General features: G+C 45.2%; 2 protein-coding genes across 4 annotated transcripts; one reads left to right on the forward strand and one right to left on the reverse strand.

The window, feature by feature from the left end:
• The first annotated feature begins 468 nt into the window (after window positions 1-468).
• Window positions 469-12,506, forward strand: LOC120978279 (adhesive plaque matrix protein-like). Of its 3 annotated transcripts, none has more exons than XM_040406519.1 (7): window positions 469-1,669; window positions 1,850-3,164; window positions 4,390-4,464; window positions 6,301-6,397; window positions 9,300-9,395; window positions 9,540-9,678; window positions 11,948-12,506. In XM_040406519.1, the coding sequence occupies exons 1-7, from the start codon at window positions 512-514 to the stop codon at window positions 12,083-12,085; spliced, it is 3,018 nt and encodes a 1,005-aa protein (XP_040262453.1). In that variant the 5' UTR covers window positions 469-511; the 3' UTR covers window positions 12,086-12,506. The 3 variants fall into 3 exon arrangements, with proteins under 3 accessions (XP_040262453.1, XP_040262452.1, XP_040262451.1); XM_040406518.1 differs by having other exon boundaries at window positions 469-1,129; window positions 1,280-3,164; XM_040406517.1 differs by having other exon boundaries at window positions 469-3,164.
• A 3,428-nt stretch (window positions 12,507-15,934) lies between these two features.
• SYCN (syncollin) lies at window positions 15,935-16,324 on the reverse strand. Its single transcript, XM_040406521.1, has one exon. It carries the CDS (start codon window positions 16,322-16,324, stop codon window positions 15,935-15,937), a length of 390 nt encoding a protein of 129 aa, XP_040262455.1.
• Between the last annotated feature and the right edge of the window lie 4,770 nt (window positions 16,325-21,094).

Genomic DNA, 21,094 nt, shown 5'->3' on the forward strand with positions numbered 1-21,094 from the left:
CACCCGATCCCTCTTGTCTGTATTTAAAGAGGGCCTCTAACCTCTCCTGTCTGTATTAGTAACTACTTGCACTCGCCATGTAATAACAATTCTGGAGCATCCATTCTTATGATGGTACGTTGTGCCATTCCTGTATTATTCCTGCTAGAAGTTTACAAATAAAGCTAGCCTACACCTGTGACGGTGACAGACTGTGCAGGGACATACCCCTGACTGGTAACACCCAGATGGACTTTTGTTTATAAATGTCTAGTAGGAATAATAGAGGAACAGCACAACATAAGATGCTCCAGAATAATTTCAAGCTTGTCGTGCATGAGCGCAGGAGTCACACTGAACACAATGACCTGCCTGTTCAGCAGATGACATAACCCTGCCTTCTGTGCCGACACTCCCTCCTCTCTACTACTCATCGTGTCACACACCTACACTCCAAGTCTCCTCTCCGGGAAGGAGGAGCAGCAGCAGCACCTTAAAAACACCTGGAAGAAGAGAGAGAGCAGACGGAGCAATGAGTGACTGCTCGGAACAAGAGGGGGGAGTCGGGGGCTCGGGAAAAGATGGCCGGAGGGAAGACTCAGTGGGGGTGTCTCTTTGCTCTGTAGTAGGAGAACACCAGTTGGTCGGGAAGAGTCAATTTACAGAAGACACAGGCGTTGGTGTAGGTGTCACCAAAGACCAGGAAGGAAGCAAAAAGGTGGCAATTCCAGGACAGAAGAGAGAGGGGGACCCTGAAGAAACACCGAAGAAAGGGGACCAGAAAGAGGACAAGGAAGGAGACCAGAAAGAGGAGAAGAAGAGAAATGTGAGGACAAAGAAAAGTCTTGACAGACACGCCAAACACCAAGGTCTACCCGAGGAGCTGAGAGCGACGAAACCAGTACAAGCAGCTGAGAAGCAGGGCCAAAAGGAGAGTGCTGAGGAGCACAAGTCTGAAGTGACTGCTCAGGTACAAGAGAAGCCTAAAGTGACTGCTCAGGTCCAAGAAAAGCCAAAAGAGACTGCTCAGGAACAGGAGAAGCCTAAAGTGATTGCACAGGTACAAGAGAAGCCTAAAGTGACTGTTCAGGTACAAGAAAAGCCCAAAGAGACTGCTCAGGAACAGGAGAAGCCTAAAGTGATTGCACAGGTACAAGAAAAGCTCAAAGAGACTGCTCAGGAACAAGAGAAGCCTAAAATCACTGCTCAGGAACAGCAGAAGCCTATAGTGACTGCTCAGGTACAAGAAACGCCTAAAGAGACTGCTCAGGAACAGGAGAAGCCTAAAGTGATTGCACAGGTACAAGAGAAGCCTAAAGTGACTGTCCAGGTACAAGAAAAGCCCAAAGAGACTGCTCAGGAACAAGAGAAACCTAAAATCACTGCTCAGGAACAGCAGAAGCCTATAGTGACTGCTCAGGTACAAGAAACACCTAAAGAGACTGCTCAGGAACAGGAGAAGCCTAAAGTGATTGCACAGGTACAAGAGAAGCCTAAAGTGACTGTTCAGGTTCAAGAAAAGCCCAAAGAGACTGCTCAGGAACAAGAGAAACCTAAAATCACTGCTCAGGAACAGCAGAAGCCTATAGTGACTGCTCAGGTACAAGAAACGCCTAAAGAGACTGCTCAGGAACAGGAGAAGCCTAAAGAGACTGCTCAGGAACAGGAGAAGCCTAAAGTGACTGCCCAGGTACAAGAGAAGCCTAAAGTGACTGTTCAGGTACAAGAAAAGCCCAAAGAGACTGCTCAGGAACAGCAGAAGCCTGAAGTGACTGCTCAGGAAAAAGAGAAGTGTAAAGTGACTGCTCAAGTACAAGAAAAGATGAAAGAGACTGCTCAGGAACAGGAGAAGCCTAAAAAGACTGTTCAGGAGCAGGAGAAGCCTAAAGTGACTGCTCAGGTACAAGAAAAGCCCAAAGAGACTGCTCATGTACAGGAGAAGCCTAAAGTAACTGTTCAGGTACAAGAAAGCCCCAAAGAGACTGCTGAAGAACAGGAGAAGCCTAAAGTGAGAGCCCTGGTACAAGAAATACCTGAAGTGACTGTACAGGTACAAGAAAAGCCCAAAGAGATTGTTCAAGAACAGGAGACGCCTAAAGTGACAGTCAAGGTACAAGAAAAGCCCAAAGTGACTGCTAAGGAACAGGAGAAGCCCGATGTGACAGCCCAGGTACAAGAGAAACCTGAAGTGACAGCTCAGGCACCCGAAAGGCCCAGAGAGACTTCTGAAGAACAGAAGAAGGCTAAAGTGACGTTCCAGGTAGATGAGAAGCTCAAAGAGAGTGTGCATGAACAGGAGAAGTCTAAAGTACTTGGGAAGCCCAAAGAAAATACTCAAGAACAGGAGACAGCTAAAGTAACAATACAAATACAAGAGAAGCCCATAGTGACTACTGGAGAATGTGACAAGCCCAAAGTGACAGCACAGGTTCAAGAGAAGCAAGAAGAACAGGAGAAGCCTAAGGTGACAGCCCAGTTACAGGAGAAGCCTGTAGTGACTGCTCAACAACAGGAGAAGCCCAAAGAGACTGCTACTCAGGAGGAAGAGAACAAAGTGATTGCTGGAGAACCAGAGAAGTCCAAAATGTCATCTCAGGAACAGGAAAGGTCAGCAGTGACTTCTCAGGGACCAGAAAAGCCAAGAGCGACAGTTCACGTACAAGAGAAGCCTTATGTGACAGCCCTTGAATTGGAGAAGCCTAAACCTACATCTCAGGAACAGGAGAAGTCTACAGGGACAACTCAGGGACAAGAAAAGCCTAAAATGACAGCCAATGTGACATCTCCAGGACAGGAGGATCCTAAAGTGACATCTCTGGAACAAGGGAAGTGCAAACAAACAGCTCAAGAATTAGAGAAGCCGATAAGACTGGACCAGGAACAAGAAAAGCCTCAAGAGACCGCACTTGAACAGGAAAAGCATAAAGAGACAACTAAGGGACCAAAATCACCCAAATGGAAAACTTCACAACAGGAGCCACAGAGGGACACAGTTCAGCACTTAGCAGATCTTACTCCAGTGGTGGAGAAAGAACCAGAGAATGCTCAGGGCTGGTTAGACTTGTGTGACAAGGAATGGCGTCTAAAGGAGAGGGCAATAGTCTTGCCAGACAATGCCAACTGGAAAGACATCTACAAGAAGAGACCCTTTGGAAGAAACTTTCTGAAAAGCCCAAATCCAGAAGGTAAGATCTGTCCCATACATTTACTAGTTCACCTCTGTATGTAAGGAATGCATAACAATAGCATGTCCGAGCACAAACGATTTTACCTTCCCGCTAGTCATTCACCCCCCTTCCCCAGTCGAGGGTCAGATAGATCTGGTGGTTACCCCCTTCCTTGTTTGTCCATCTTGCACAGGTTCCCACCATGCATGTGCAACGGGAGCCTCCCCCTGGGGCCCTCTATGCAATGCGAGCCAGGTATAGGAATGCCGAGTGGTATAGTGCGGCCTAAAATGTCCCTTTAGGTGTGTCACGGTGCTCCTACCTGGATATGGCTGGACCCCAGACTTTCGCTCCGAAGCAATAAAAAGGGGGAATAGTTGAGGAATTTGCAAGAAAAAATTTAGTCCAGACCTTGTATGTAGTTGTACAGCAGCTTTACTTTGCATAAAAGTTCTCCAAAACGGTTTACAGACTTTGTCTTGGTCCCAGCAGGCTTTAGCATTAAAACTGGCAGGCAAACTCAACTCTGCTGTACTGACATGCTGACTGTATGACCTTGCTTCTTCTTGTATGCTGCACTTCTCTTTGTATGGTCTGTCTCTAGATTAGGACAGGGCACTTTCCTACTAGCTCCTGAGGCTCTAAGCTTTGGCCTCCATGGCCAGCAGAGCTGAGGGTGCTCTGGCTGGCTTGGGCATGTCCAGCAGAGATGTGCCCCCTGCACACCTGTCCCCTAGCAGGGGGTAAGCTAGACTGACTCTCACTGGTCCCCACCCTTCCTGCAGGAAGTAGGACTCACCCACTCCTCCACAAGGGGGGGCAGGGGGTTAGAATGGAATGGAAAGCTCCATTCTACCCATGTACAGCTCTGCCATGTATGCTGCCACCTGCTGGTAAACCAGGCACATTACATGTGAACATAACAGTTGCAAACATTAGAAATGCACAGTGTACAGGACCTGAACAAAATACATAAGATGATGTTTTGTTAGCCCATTAGAGATAGTAGCAGGGTGCTGAAGTGGTAATGCCACTCTGGGGCGTTACACATGCTCAGGCTCCTTCTGCCTAAAATATTACTATCAATCCAAATTTTTCAAAAACATTAAAACTTTCGTAAGATTGATGTGTTATGTTGACAGAAGATGTCTCTTGGTCTACTTTTTTCTGTATTCTCTTCTATCGTCCCTTTGCTTCAAGACAAGCTCTAGCCTGTATTCTCATGTCTGTGTTACCTCCCTAGGTTTATCCACCACGCAGCCTCCTCCACAAGAAGAATGCGACCCACCCCCAGAGAAGAAGCCCCTGGAGACATTAGGTATGTGTCAGAAAGTTGTACTGCTCTCCTCTTCTACTCTTCTGCTAATCAAGTTTCTACCTGCTCGGTGTTGTCTAGTTCCTCTCATTTTCCAGCTCACACCCAATGCATCGCTCCCATAATTTCTGTGTTTTCCTTCAGCATCTTTGACAACTCCCTAAAATTGCTTGAACATTTTAGAGGTTTGTGGTCAGATTAGATTGTTTTCAGCAGGCTCTACCTTCAAACGGACATAGCAGGAAGTAAAAATTGGCCTATAGGTTTTCAATCTGCTTTAGTTCTTCCCGGGAATCGACAAGGTCAGAACGGTCCAGTGGTAGATGACAGCATCTGGAACGATACCTGCCGGCCCAAAAACATTCGGTCAACAGGTATCTAATGCATGTAGCGGACAGGCTTCCTTTACCTAGAGAAAACAGCCTTAGGGGTTGTGGGGCATTTTAGGATGCTGCATGGTTGCCTCACAGACCTGAAAGCAGACATAGGTTCTTCCAGGTAGTAGGTCTAAGCTAACAGTCTAAGCTAACTTCAGGAGGACAACCATGAGGAACCTGAAATTGTGGTGGAAAGTAGCTAATATACATGGCATTTTCAGACAGACTTATAAGCAGTTCCTACATGTTGGGTGTTGTACCTAGGACAGTCTCCTAATCACTGTACTGACCCAGCTTGAGCTTTGAGGGATGATGACAAGCTTAAAGGGAACCAGCCACCATGAAAATGCTGACCCGGGTACATTCATTTTTCATTCAATTTTTTTAAGAATTATGTAGCATAGCATGGAGATGCTTCTTGATAGAACATAAACTTGTCACTTCTGCAATCCAAAAAAATACAGGTAGGTAGGAGGTATGGGTGGCTTGTAAGAAGAGGCACTCTCCTGTATGGTATACTTCTGATGAATGATATGAGCTCCTTTCTGTTGACTGGTGTCTTGTAGGGAAGATTCCTGTCTTGTGTCTGTCTACGTCTTCTTCTGCATTCTGCTATTTTGATGTTCTTTCTTTCTTTGATATAGGGATGATTTACTAGAGAAGGCAACTTTGTATATCGTTCATCATTTTATTGTGTATTTTGTTAGTAGCGAATCTGAGGTCTCGTAAATATACATGTTCTTTAAAAAAATCCCCACCATATTTTCATCTAGAGGGTTCTAGGCCATCATGTTGAGTAGCTCTGTGTTTCCCAACCAGGGTTCCTCAAATCCTAGATGATCTTGGAATCTGGTCTGAGATTTCCCAAATCAGTTTTTTTCAAAAGGATAGTGCACTGATTTCTTAATCAATGCAGTTAAAGGATATTCGAGGGTAATTAAAAGCTCCACTTTGGGCAATGGTTGGAAACAGTAAAACATCTTATACTCCCCTGCTGTTGCGACAGTGCCCAGGTCCCCGTTCTGCTCCATTTCCTGCTTCTGTACGCGACACGGCAGGAAATCGATGGTAATCACTGGCCATTGAACTGGATGGAGATGCAGCGCTAATCGCAAATGATTGCGACCTCAGAATCCAAACAAGTCCAGCACTGGATTGTTTTTCTGATTCTGGGGCCAACTTGCAAGTCGTGCTGCAACTACTTTCAGTTGAACAATGAGTGTAGCGCTCAAGATCCCATGTAAACCCCAACCTTAAACTGTTCTAATATCTTGGAGATAAGTGGCATCAGATGTGTTTGGCAGCTGCTTTTCCCTCCTCAGATGATCTACAAACAAAATCACGCAACACAGGCACAGCCCTATTATTCTATGTCATCTGCCCAAATGTCAAGAAGAGGCCTGTACTTCTATAGTCCTGCTCCTGTATGTAGATGTTCACTCAATGCCTTTTTTCTTCTCAGGTGATTTCAGTGGCTGGCAAATAAGTACTGAAGAAATCCCTGTGGATAGAAGTAACGTTCCTCCAGGTGTGGTGGTCTGCTATCTCCCCGAGTACAGGTAGGTGACCTTCTCACTTATCCACCAGGGCTCAGTACCATCAGACTTCTTTACCCCTTGACCACTGATTTGTATTTTTGGACTTTCAAGGTCTGAGCCAATGTATTGTATCATAGCTCCGTACAGACCTGCGGCACCCATAAAAGTTTAGGGCAGGGATGACAAATTCGGAGGTCCTCCAGCTGTTGCAAAAGTAAAACACCTAGCATGCCCTGATAGCAGTAGGCTGTCTGTACATGATGGAAGTTGTAGTTTTGCAACAGCTGGAGGGCCACAAGTCTGACATCCCTGGTCTAGGGACTCCTGCTGTATCTCCTTATGTCTCGGTGTTAGGACTCATGCACACGACCGTATTCCCTCCGAGACATACGGTCCGTGAGCGGGCCATATGTCCCGGAGCGGCATACATCATGCGCACAGGAGCGCACAGCATCATAGGTTACTCATAAGATCATATGAGTGCAGGACAATACTCCCGCGGGTGGCCTGATGTGCACAGCATCATAGTAATCTATGATGCTGTGCGCTCCTGTGCGCACGATGTATGCCGCTCTGGGACATATGGCCCGCTCACAGACCGTATGTCTCCGAGGGCATACGGTCGTGTGCATGAGCCCTTATACATGGGTGTTATGGTGTTATGGGCACTACCTTGGCTCTGCGGTACTGATGCCATGCAGTTCTGGATTGGGTTCTAACTTTGGTCACAGTTTAAGCTGATTATGACCCTACACTTACACTGAACACGCAATGGGGGGTGTTATTTATTCAAGCTTCTACCCAAGATTTCTGATGTAGAAAAGTCGCAAATTATGGCACAAGTCTTGCAAAAATTGCAACTTTTCCCCCCTTTTAAGCCACGCTTGCCGGAAAAAAACTAACCAGTTTTATCCTAATGCATTCTGAATAGAGAGCATTCCGTTCAGTATGCATCAGGATGCATCAGTTCAGTCCCTCTTACGTTTTTTGGCCGGAGAAAATACCGCAGCATGGTGCAGTTTTCTCTCCGGCCAAAAATCCTGAACACATTAATTTACATTGAAATGCATTAATGCCGGATCCCGTCCCAAGTTTTCCGGAAAAACGGATCCGGTCTTGCGGTCTGCGCATGCGCAGATCTTTAAAAATGAGAAAAAAATAAATATCGGATCCGTTTTTCCGGATGACAACCGGAAAGACTGATCCGGTATTGCAATGCATTTGTGAGACGGATCCGCATCCGGATCCATCTCACAAATGCATCCGTTTGTGTCCAGATTGCCGGATTCGGCAGGCAGTTCCGGCGACGGAACTGCCTGCCGGAATCCTCTGACGCAAGTTTGAAAGTACCCTTAGTCTGGCAGCTCTTCTTTAGGACTGTTCTAGTATTTCTGCAGTAGGGTGCCTTTGGCTATTGACCCCCTCGCAATATTCTGTCTGTAAATTGATGAGGAGTCATGGTGCTCTATGAGCTGCTTCCCTCTGGAGGGACTCCTGCTGCAGCAGGGGGGCCTCTGCAGCTGCTACATCATGGCACGTCTGCATCTGACGCTGCCCTCGCTTAGACTGACTAGACACTTCCTGCTGCCCCTGTCTTGGTAGGAAATGGGACTAGCCCACTTCTGCCCAAAAGGGGGGGGGGGGGAATGGACTGGTAAGTTCCATTCTATCAAAAGATCTCTCTACCATATATCTGCTGCCACCTACTGGTGAACCAGGCATATAACATGAACATAACAGTTTCAGAGCAATAATATTAATGCACAGTGATAAAGGACCTGGAATAAATACACAGATGGCATTGTGGTTAGCAGTTAAAGACAGTAGCAGGGTGTAGAAATGGTAATACCACTCTGGGGTTTTACACATTTTACCATACCTCCCAAGTGTCCCTCTTTTGGAGGGACAGTCCCTCTTTTTGACCCAAATCCCTCTGTCCCTGCTTGACCCTTAAATGTCCCTCTTTTTGACCTGGGGAATGAATGCATAAATGTGCATTAATAAATTTACTAAATTGCTCCTTCCTAAACTATCTGTACGGTTTCTACCTGTATATTAGACCAGAACTTCATTATTTTGTGCAATTTCTACCTTAAAATATCTATAATCTCATCATTTATGTGCTAATATTTAAATGGATCTTGAAGCGCAAGAAAAAATTGTCCCAGGGGGTCCACATGCTGTAAAAAACGAAAGGAATTAACACTCACCTAACCGATCCCCAGCTACTGCAGTTGTGACGGGGGTCAGTAATTGTGCTTTGGGCGGAGTTAGAGGCGTGGCCTAATATGAACAAAATCGCCGCAATGCATGCCGACATATATTATCCCTCTTTGTGATTTTCAAAAGTTGGGAGGTATGCATTTTACACTAGTGTAAGATGTGTCTCTTACCGGACGCATGTCCAAGGCAGAGAGCCCAGGCGCCATCACAACCGTTTACATAGAAATTCCTTCATAAACATGTGTGTGCCATGTATAGAAGGAAGAACCACAGGTGTTGGTAAAGTGCAAGCAAATGCTATTGATATATGTCGCCACCTGGTGGTCACGAGTGCTACTACAGCTCCATGTGCTGACAAGCTCCTTAAAGGGATTTTTGTAGTCAGTTTTTTTGTTCAGTTTTTTTGTACATTTTTTCTTTCTATATCCTGCACATAATTCTAGGACGGCCATCTTGCCCAAGCTGCCTTTAACAGCATTCAGAGGCTTGCTTTACAGAAGCCACATGGACATTATTAGACCCCCACCTACCAGATATTTATGGTGCCTTCAGTGGGTCCTATGGATTTGCCACATCAGTCCTGAGATCCTGCACCATACAAGAACCTTGTAGTTTTCAGCTGAGAAGACATTAGGTCTGGAAACATATGGCGGTGTCCAGGATTACTTCCACTGGTGTAACGTGTGCTTGGTATTTGCAGTTGGTGTGTGAAGGAGCAGCTGTTGGATCTGAGCTCTGAAGGTCTTTGGCCCGAGTTGCTGGACTCCTATCAGCCGGATATCTATGTTCTGGACTGGTAAGTTTCTGGGGAGGTAGAGTGATACTAGAGCCGGAGAAGGGTCTTCTGTAGACTGGAGAGATTTGTTGTTTTTGGTGGAAATGCCCTTTGAGTATTTTGGATGTAGGACTCTGTGTCTCACGGGAAATGTGTGTCACGCAGGTATGAAGACAGCAAACTCCACAAACAGGTGTATGAGCTTCACGTCAAGTTACTGGCGGAGGACAAGAAAACCATTTTAGCTCAACTGGACCTAACCCCAGAAAACGACATGAGCGGGGAACCGAAGGGATGGAACATGGTGAGTACCAGGAGCGCCTTAGGGAACCCTACAACAGGGTGACCCTACCAAACCATGCACCAGTTCTTAAAGCTACATTCACACACTCTCAGTTTTTCACGGCCATTTCGCATCAGTGTGTGCATCTATTTATTGGCATCATCTGTTTTTAAGGCTGTTAAAAATAGCCATTAAAAGCGGATGAATTTTATATATATATATATTTTTTTTTTTCTATTCCAACCTTTGCATTGCCCTAAGTATCTATAAAAGCTCCCACAATGTCCCCAGTATATAGAAAGGCCAGTAGTGCCCCCGTATATATGTCTTCATAGTGCCCCTTGTAGTACCCCCAGTATCTATAACAGCCCCTCACAGTGCGCCCAGCATCTATAATAATAACCCCCATAGTGCCCCCTGTATACATGTCCTTATAGTGCCCCCAGTATCTATAATAGCCCCGCACAGTGCACCCAGTATATAGAAAGGCCCCATAGTGCCCCCAGTATACATGCCCTCACAGTGCACCCAGCATCTATAATAACCCCCATAGTGCACCCATTATCTATAATAACCCCCATAGTGCACCCAGTATCTATAATAGTCCTTATAGTGCCCCAGTATACATGTCCTTATCGTGCCCCCAGTATGTATAATGGCCCCATAGTGACCCCAATGTATATAATGGCCCCATAGTGCCCCCTGTATATATGTCCTTACAGTACCCCCAGTATATATAATAGCCCCCACAATGCCCCCAGTATATAGTAAGGCCCCATAGTGCCCCCTGTATTCTTGTCCTGATAGTGCCCCCAGTATCTACAATATCCCGCACAGTGCACTAGTATATATAATGGCCCCATAGTTCCACTAGTATATATAATGCCCCCAGAGTGACCCCAGTTTATATAATGGCCTCACAGTGCCCCAAGTATATATAATGGCTCCATAGTGCCTCCAGTATATATAAAGGACCCATAGGGCCCTAAGTATATATAATGGCCCCATAGTGCCCCCAGTATATATATAAAGGCCTCATAGTGCCCCCAGTATATATAATGGCCCCATAGCGCCCCCAGTATATATAATGGCCCCATAGTACCCCCAGTATATATAATGGCCCCATAGCGCCCCCAGTATATATAATGGCCCTATAGTGCCCCTAGTATATATAATGGCCCCATAGTGCCCACTTTATATATAATCGCCCCATAGTGACCTTAGTATATATAATGGCCCCATAGTGACCCCAGTATATATGATGGGCCCCATAGTGACCCCAGTATATATGATGGCCCCCACAGTTCCCCCGGTATATATAAAGGCTCCATAGTGCCCTTGGTATATATAAAGGCTCCATAGTGCCCCCGGTATATATAAAGGCTCCATAGTGCCCCTGGTATATATAAAGGCTCCATAGTGCCCCCGGTATATATAAAGGCTCCATAGTGCCCCCAGTATATATAAAGGCTCCATAGTGCCCCCAGTATATATAAAGGCTCCATAGTGCCCCCACTATATATAAAGGCTCCATAGTGCCCCCAGTATATATGATGACCCAATAGTGCCCCTGGTATATATAAAGGCTCAATAGTGCCCCCAGTATATATAAAGGCTCCATAGTGCCCCCAGTATATATAAAGGCTCCATAGTGCCCCCACTATATATAAAGGCTCCATAGTGCCCCCAGTATATATGATGACCCAATAGTGCCCCTGGTATATATAAAGGCTCAATAGTGCCCCCAGTATATATAAAGGCTCCATAGTGCCCCAGTATATATATAGGCTCCATAGTGCCCCCAGTATATATAAAGGCTCCATAGTGCCCCAGTATATATATAGGCTCCATAGTGCCCCCAGTATATATATAGGCTCCATAGTGCCCCCAGTATATATAAAGGCTCCATAGAGTCCTCAGTATATATAAAGGCTCCATAGTGCCCCCAGTATATATGATGACCCCATAGTGCCCCTGGTATATATAAAGGCTCCATAGTGCCCCCGGTATATATAAAGGCTCCATAGAGTCCTCAGTATATATAATGGCCCCATAGTGCCCCCAGTATATATATTTTTCTTCATAGTGGTCATAATAATGCCTAATGTTTTTTTCCACCTCATGTGATATACGTCATAAATGTCTTATACAAGGTTTGGAAACCCCCAGGATCCCAACAGAGGGGCTCTCCGAGTTGTGACCCTCAACTATCAGACATTTATAGCCATAAAACAATCAGACGCAACTACTTTCCCAGCATCTCGTTCATACCATGACCCTTCTGTTTCAGGTTTCTCATATATTCAAGTCTTATGGACCTGGCCTTCGGTATGTTCACTTTTTGCACAAAAGTAAAGACCTGTCAGTCCTGGGATTCCACCGAACCAGAGTGGCAGATAGCACCTTATTTGCTCAGCTTCGAGGGTGAATCCAAAAGCGGCTGAGGACCGTATGACACCTCTGGAGAAGTCTCTGACCCTTCACCCATGAACCTCATTTATCCCAGGTTCTCTGCACTGATTCAGCTTATGCTCCATGCTGCACTAATCGGACCTTTGGATCATGGAAGGTGGAGGGGTTGTCCATAGCTGCCATTCAGACCACACTGCCCCATCGGCCAGCTTTACAGCTTTCATGGAGAACCTGTCAGGGCATCGCATTGATGGAAGTCTATGACCTGGGAACCCACACTGATCCTATCTTCTGGCGTGAAGAAGGTCAGAAGAAGTGTTAAAGGGGTTGTTTCACCAAAAATATTCTACAGTTTACAAACCAGCCCTTGGATCTGAATACTTTTGTAATTGCATGTAATTAGAAATGTAGTATAGCAAGTGAGTTATTCAATAAAATGTGTATGTATAGCGCCACCTGCTGTTTGCTGTTTTTCTAATTTCCCTGTCCATCTTCTGAGGTGGATGCTCAGTTCCATCCTTCAGCTGCAGCAGGAAGGATACGCCCCCTGAGCTGTGATAGGAAGAGAGCTGCAGCAGAAAGGGCACACCCACGAGCTGCCAGCTTGAAATAAATCTAGCAGAGCAATGAATGTGGAGATCTCTGGGGCCCTCTGAGGAGATACTCCATTCAACCCTCTATCAATTAGTCGGAATGGATAGAGGCGATTTAAAAAGTCACTCTGGAGGACCCTCCATGCCCTATGCCACTTCAGTGGCCACCATGTAATTCTTAATTTGGCCTGTGGAGGCACTGCAGGGTAAACACTTTGTGCCAGGTTTTCTTGCAACTTATCGTGAATTGCAGGGGTCCCATCCGTGGGATACTCTATGATCAACACCTCTTAGGCAATACAATTGATGCTAATATAAAATCACAGTACAGTGGAAAAAAAACACGTTTTCTTTGAAAAACAGCGCCACGCCTGTCCACAGGTTATGTGTGGTATTGCACAGCTCAACACCATTCATGTCAAAGGAGTTGTGTTGCAGTGCCAGGCACAACCCATGGACGGGCATGGTGCTGTTTGTGGAAGAAAGCAGCCGTGTTTTTCTAACGCTGGACAACCCCTTTAATTACTGTATGTCATAACAGGAAATGGAGAATTACAATCTTGAAAGTTGTCACAGCCATCTCCTTAATTACTCCACTACTCACACCTGTCGCTTCACAAAGATGAGGGCAGAAAGTAGTAAGAACATAATGACAAGACCTCATCGCACCAATGTTAGGAGAGGACCCGTCACCTCTACTGACATGTCTGTTTTAGTAACTTCTGCAGCATCTATTCTTATGGCTCTATGTTGTTCCATTCCTCTATTATTCCTGCTAGTAGTTATGAATGAATTGCTAGCGGTCTGCAATGAAGGTCCAGATGGGTGTTACCAGTTCTGGGTGTGTCCCTGCACAATCTGACAAGGGAAGCAGCGATTGGATAGTAGCAGACTGTGCAGGGACACAACCCCAAATGGTAACACCCATCTGGACCTTGATTGCAAACTTCTAGAAGGAATAATAGAGGAATGGACATCATAGAGTCATAAGATGTATTACCATATGGGGGATGCAAGTAGCTATTAAAACTGACATGTCAGGAGAGGTGACGGCTCCTCGTTAAGGTGGTTCCTTATGAAATAGCCTCACTTTTTTCACGGGCTGCGTCAGTCAGTTCATCGCTCATCCCATACAAGTGAGATGGTGTAATACCAGACAAAGGCCCCTGCAAAAGAGCAAGCGCTCTGTCTAAGGGCTCATGCACAAAAACTTATTTTTTCCCATGTCCTTTCTGTTTTTTTTGCTGCTCATATGCGGAACCATTCATTACAATGGTTCTGCAAAAAAAACGGAAATGACTCTGTGTGCATTCCGTTTCCGTATGTCCGCATGGCCATTCCGCAAAAAAGATAGAGCATGTCCTAAACGTGTCCATTTTGCAGACAGGGATATGCATTGTTACAATGGATCCGCAAAAAAAAACGGATGCAATACAAATGTCACAGGGTCATCATCCATATTTTTGGTGGATCCGTGTTTTGTGGACTGCAAAATACATACGGTCGTGTGCATGAGCCCTAACCCTGAACTACCCCTTTACAGTGAATTTTTATCTTTGGTTATATAGTAAGAAAATGTAACATCTTAGAAATACACCTTCATTACCTTTCTGCTGTTCTCAATTTTATTTTTAATCTCTACATGGAAACTGTCAGCAAGTTGCCATTGGTGGATCTATTTTTTGTTGGTTTCTTTATTTAGTGCACTGAGTGCAGAGGGGTGTCCTGCTGTGATTGGGGTGTGTTATCAATTATTTTCTATTTTTAATCTCTATATGGAAACTGTCAGCAAGTTGCCATTGGTGGATCTATTATCCTTTAGTTTCTTTATTTAGTACACTGAGTGCAGAGTGGTGCCCTGCTGTGATTGGGGTGTGCTATCAATTATTTTCTAGTTTTTTTTTATTTCTACATGGAAACTGTCAGTAAGTTTCCATTGGTGGATCTATTATTCCTAAGTTTCATTATTTAGTACATTGAGTGCACAGTTGTGTCCTGCTGTGATTGGCATGTGTTATCAATTATTTTCTATTTTTTAATCTCTTTATGGAAACTGTCAGCAAGTTGCTATTTCTGGGTCTATTATTTCTTCGTTTATTTAATGCAGAGTGGTGCCCTGCTGTGATTGGGTTGTGGGTATCCTAAATACCCTTAATTTCCCCTACACTGCTGCTGCTGCTTTATTCTTGCAGACACAGCGCCGCTCCTCCCCATGGTCCGTTTCTGGTACTGCAGCTCAGCCCCATTCACCTGTATGCTGCCACACTGAAACAATGGACAATAATGGTGCTGTGTCTGGAGACTCTTTTTTTTCTAATGCAAATTTTTTTATTGTAGATGTATGGGAGGAAGAAAAAAAAAAATCTGATTTAGGCCTCATGCACACGGCAGTTGTTTTGGTCCGCAGTTTTTGCGGCTCGGGTGCGGACCCATTCACTTCAATGGGGCCGCAAAAAGATGCAGAAAGCACTCCGTGTGCTGTCCGCATCCGTTGCTCCGTTCCCTGGCCCCGCAAAAAAAAATATAACCTGTCCTATTCTTGTCCGCGCTTTGCGGACAAGAATAGTCAGTTATATTAAAGGCTGACAAATTGCGGAACGCGCATGGACGCCATCCGTGTTTTGCGGACTGCAAAACACACCACGGTCGTGTGCATGTAGCCTTACTGATACGTCTCCTCCTAGAATCTGTCTAAAAACTGGTGCAAATTGGTGCAATTTTGGAGCAGTTTGGCGCAACTAAGTTTCTGCCAATTTTTTTTTTACTTGCTTGAAAGGGGGTGGAGCTTAGCGGGGTAAAGGGGTGTTCCTAAGATTTGCCATATTGCGACCAAATTGCACCACATTTTTTATGTAAAATTCTGTCTCAAAGTAAGGCGACCAATAGGGGGCGTATTCATGCACCAGATGGACCAACCCCTTTAACAACCAAAATACCCCCTTACCTATTCCTGAGCATGAAATGACAGGGAACAATACACACGGCAAACGGACCAAGCGATTTGGAGCTTCCAAAGATGTCCTTGGCCTCATGCAGCCTCTCGTCTTGCGCACTCACCCTCTCACATACCGCCCTCCCGTGACTCTATAGTAAGCACAGCAGATCAGTTACGTGGTTTACAGGCTTTAATTGCAGCACAAGAGGCTGGTCAGAATCCCCCTTCCCCCTTTCCCTCCCAAAACTTGACATCTTGAGGAGGACCCCTCTTCGGTCATCACTTCTTCTCGATATTTCAGTAGACCCGAGGACAAGCCATCTTCTCTTTCTCCGGCTCAGTTACATTTGCAGTAGTAGGAAGAGATGGAGTTATCCCAGTCTCCGATGAGTCCTTTCTTGACCTCCGCCAGTCGTGGCTGAACCCCGGCGTTAAACTTCTTGGTGTAGCCGTTCTTTGGTCTCTTTGACCAGACAGTGAGTTCGCACCGGGGGCCCACCACCAATGAAGAGATGCGGTTGATCCACTTAAGTAAGATATAAGGTACGTCTTCTCCCGGCGCCACGTCCAAGGAATCTCCGGCGCAGCATTCATCGTAATACGGGCTGCTGTCGGCATACAGTTTGGCACAGAGCTTATTGCCATCACGATCTTTGATCTCAGCCGGCTGGGGGCAAAGCCCCACGGCCACGGATACCAGCAGTGGTAAGATGCAGAGGGTTCTCATGGTTGAATGGTCAAAGGAACATTTGGAAGGAGGCTTTATGTGTCATTTGAGAGATGACGTAGGTGGGTTTTGGCACAGAGAGGACCTACCTGCTGTGTACCACCCACAGAATCCCACAGCTGTGGCGAAGGTCAATTCTTTGTCATGCCACCTTGTAGATAGGAGCCACCAGGTGTTGTGAGACTCATCATTGGGTGTAATGCAATGATCAGGACCGTGGTACGGTTAGGCGGACGCCAAAATTATGCAGTGGGTCCGGATATGGATATAGAAGTCTATTGTTTTTGTTTGTGACGCCAATTGCAGCGTGCGCAGGGTACAGTCTCAGGGCCCTTTAAGGTGTTGCAACTCACGTACCAGGTTAGGATTGCCAGAGTGGTGTAATGTCTCTGTGTAATAGTGGGTATAGTGTCAACGGTGTCTCCTACCTTGGTACAGCTGGACTCCTGGATCCTGGCTCACTTGCAATAAATGAGTGTGTTGCTAGTAGGAGTAATTGAGGGATTTAGTAGCAATAATTGAGATCCAGACTTGGAATATAATTCAAACTTGTCTTTACTTGATACAGCAGTAATCCAGATGAGGTACAGCAATAGTCTTGGGTCCCAGCAGGTATTGGCAATATGTGGCAGGGAATACTATCTCTTCTGCTTCCATCATATGCCTGGAGCTCTCTTGCAGGATTAGTCATCTGCTTATGGCTCTGTAATATAGTCACGTCCATAAATATTGGGACATCGACACAATTCTAACATTTTTGGCTCTATACACCACCACAATGGATTTGAAATGAAATCAGACTATCAGCTTTAATTTGAGGGTATTTACATCCAAATCAGGTGAACGATGTAGGAATTACAACAGTTTGCATATGTGCCTCCCACTTGTTAAGGGACCAAAAATAATGGGACAGGATAATAATCCTAAATCAAACTTTTACTTTTTAATACTTGGTTGCAAATCCTTTGCAGTCAATTACAGCCTGAAGTTTGGAACGCATAGACATCACCAGACGCTGGGTTTCATCCCTGGTGATGCTCTGCCAGGCCTCTACTGCAACTGTCTTCAGTTCCTGCTTGTTCTTGGGGCATTTTCCCTTCAGTTTTGTCTTCAGCAAGTGAAATGCATGCTCAATCGGATTCAGGTCCGGTGATTGACTTGGCCATTGCATAACATTCCACTTCTTCCCTTAAAAAAAAACTCTTTGGTTGCTTTTGCAGTATGCTTTGGGTCATTGTCCATCTGCACTGTGAAGCGCCGTCCAATGAGTTCTGAAGCATTTGGCTGGATATGAGCAGATAATATGCCCGAAACATTTCAGAATTCATCCTGCTGCTTTGTCAGCAGTCACATCATCAATACATACAAGAGAACCAGTTCCATTGGCAGCCATACATGCCCACGCCATGACACTACCACACCATGCTTCACTGATGAGGTGGTATGCTTAGGATCATGAGCAGTTTCCTTTCCTTCTCCATACTCTTCTCTTCCCATGACTCTGGTACAAGTTGATCTTGGTCTCATCTGTCCATAGGATGTTGTTCCAGAAATGTGAAGGCTTTTTTAGATGTCGTTTGGCAAACTCTAATCTGGCCTTCCTATTTTTGAGGCTCACCAATGGTTTACATCTTGTGGTGAACCCTCTGTATTCACTCTGGTGAAGTCTTCTCTTGATTGTTGACTTTGACACACATACACCTACCTCCTGGAGAGTGTTCTTGATCTGGCCAACTGTTGTGAAGGGTGTTTTCTTCACCAGGGGAAGAATTATTCGGTCATCCACCACAGTGGTTTTCCGTGGTCTTCCGCGTCTTTTGGTGTTGCTGAGCTCACCGCTGCGTTCCTTCTTTTTAAGAATGTTCCAAACTGTTGTTTTGGCCACACCTAATGTTTTTGCTATCTCTCTGATGGGGTTGTTTTGTTTTTTCAGCCTAATGCTGGCTTGCTTCACTGATAGTGACAGCTCTTTGGATCTCATCTTGAGAGTTGACAGCAACAGATTTCAAATGCAAATAGCACACTTGAAATGAACTCTGGACCTTTTATCTGCTCATTGTAATTGGGATAATGAGGGAATAACACACACCTGGCCATGAAACAGCTGAGAAGCCAATTGTCCCATTACTTTTGGTCCCTTAACAAGTGGGAGGCACATATGCAAACTGTTGTAATTCCTGCACCGTTCACCTGATCTGGATGTAAATATCCTCAAATTAAAGCTGACAGTTCAAATCCATTGTGGTGCTGTATAGAGCGAAAATTTATAGAATTGTGTCGATGTCCCAAAATTTATGGACCTGGCTGTATGTGGCAGGAATCTATATCTCCTGCTTTGTCTATCTTCTGCTGTATTGGGGACTGACTAGCTAAGGAGGAATTTGGCTTCTCCTGGTCTCTGGATGGTACTCACAGTTAGCTCACAGGGAATGGTTCTTCCTGGAGTTTTGGAGGTGGCTGCTTGCTTGTCACCAGCTGAGGCTGAAGGCTCATACTTGGCATAAAGATCTTTGGTCTCAGCCGAGACACGATCCTGGGTTGGGATCCCTAGAACTGGGAGCTCCTACCAGCACAGCCTTCCCCTAGCAGGGGTGGCTGGCACACTCACTGAACTTCCTTCCCTCCCCATGAGGCAGGACATGGGCGAGCCCACTCTACTCAAAGAGGGGGGAGCTAAACTGGAATGTACTATTCCAGTCTAGATATGCTAAACTGTTACTAAGGCCCTGCTGACACATTGCTGCCACCTGCTGGTGTACATGGAAATTACAGCAAAGTACAGTCGTGGCCAAAAGTTTTGAGAATTACATAAATATTGGAAATTGGAAAAGTTGCTGCTTAAGTTTTTATAATAGCAATTTGCATATACTCCAGAATGTTATGAAGAGTGATCAGATGAATTGCATAGTCCTTCTTTGCCATGAAAATTAACTTAATCCCCAAAAAAAACTTTCCACTGCATTTCATTGCTGTCATTAAAGGACCTGCTGAGATAATTTCAGTAATCGTCTTGTTAACTCAGGTGAGAATGTTGATGAGCACAAGGCTGGAGATCATTATGTCAGGCTGATTGGGTTAAAATGGCAGACTTGACATGTTAAAAGGAGGGTGATGCTTGAAATTATTGTTCTTCCATTGTTAACCATGGTGACCTGCAAAGAAACGCGTGCAGCCATCATTGCGTTGCATAAAAATGGCTTCACAGGCAAGGATATTGTGGCTACTTAGATTGCACCTCAATCAACAATTTATAGGATCATCAAGAACTTCAAGGAAAGAGGTTCAATTCTTGTTAAGAAGACTTCAGGGCGTCCAAGAAAGTCCAGCAAGCGCCAGGATCATCTCCTAAAGAGGATTCAGCTGCGGGATCGGAGTGCCACCAGTGCAGAGCTTGCTCAGGAATGGCAGCAGGCAGGTGTGAGCGCATCTGCACGCACAGTGAGGCGAAGACTTTTGGAAGATGGCCTGGTGTCAAGAAGGGCAGCAAAGAAGCCACTTCTCTCCAAAAAAAACATCAGGGACAGATTGATCTTCTGCAGAAAGTTTGGTGAATGGACTGCTGAGGACTGGGGCAAAGTCATATTCTCCGATGAAGCCTCTTTCCGATTCTTTGGGGAATCTGGAAAAAGGCTTGTCCGGAGAAGAAAAGGTGAGCGCTACCATCAGTCCTGTGTCATGCCAACAGTAAAGCATCCTGAGACCATTCATGTGTGGGGTTGCTTCTCATCCAAGGGAGTGGGCTCACTCACAATTTTGCCCAAAAACACAGCCATGAATAAAGAATGGTACCAAAACACCCTCCAACAGCAACTTCTTCCAACAATCCAACAACAGTTTTGGGTGAAGAACAATGCATTTCCAGCACGATGGAGCACCGTGCCATAAGGCAAAGAGTGATAACTAAGTGGCTCGGGGACCAAACCGCTGACATTTTGGGTCCATGGCCTGGAAACTCCCCAGATCTTAATACCCATTGAGAACTTTGTGGGTCAATCCTCAGAGGTCGGGTGGACAAACAAATACCCACTAATTCTGACAAACTACAAGAAGTGATTATGAAAGAATGGGTTGCTATCAGTCAGGGATTGGCCCAGAAGTTGATTGAGAGCATGCCAGTCGAGTTGCAGAGGTCCTGAAAAAGAAGGGCCAACACTGCAAATACTGACTCTTTGCATAAATGTCATGTAATTGTCGATAAAAGCCTTTGAAACGTATGAAGTGCGTGTAATTATATTTCACTACATCACAGAAACAACTGAAACAAAGATCTAAAAGCAGTTTAGCAGCAAACTTTGTGAAAACTAATATTTGTGTCATTCTCAAAACTTTGGCCTCGACTGTACATTCAAACAAGGCTTTCAATATGCACATTTTGTGGGAAATATTAAATAAAATCACATTAGATGACAAGGCAAATGTTACCAACAAATAGTAGCGGGGGAAAAGAGTTTAGTAACATAACTCTGGGATGTTACAGTAAGAATAGAGAAAACCCTAACCTTTGGTTTTCAGCAATCCAGAATAATATATAGGTTTGTTATATAGGTTCTGGTGTCCCTCTGTTATGCCTCCTGGATATATGAATAGGGGCTGTCTCCTGTCCATAGGGTGTATCCCTACAAAGTCTGACACTGTCAGTAAGGATCAGACCGAGTGTAAGGACACGCTGCATTGACAGAGAATGGTAACATCCAGTTTTCGACATACTCATACATTTCCAGGGGGAATAACAGAGGGGCTCCTTAGAATTGTAACAACATTATTTTAGAA

The sequence above is a fragment of the Bufo bufo genome, chromosome 8 (genome assembly GCF_905171765.1).
Source record: "Bufo bufo chromosome 8, aBufBuf1.1, whole genome shotgun sequence".
In the NCBI taxonomy this organism is placed as follows: Eukaryota; Metazoa; Chordata; class Amphibia; order Anura; family Bufonidae; genus Bufo; species Bufo bufo.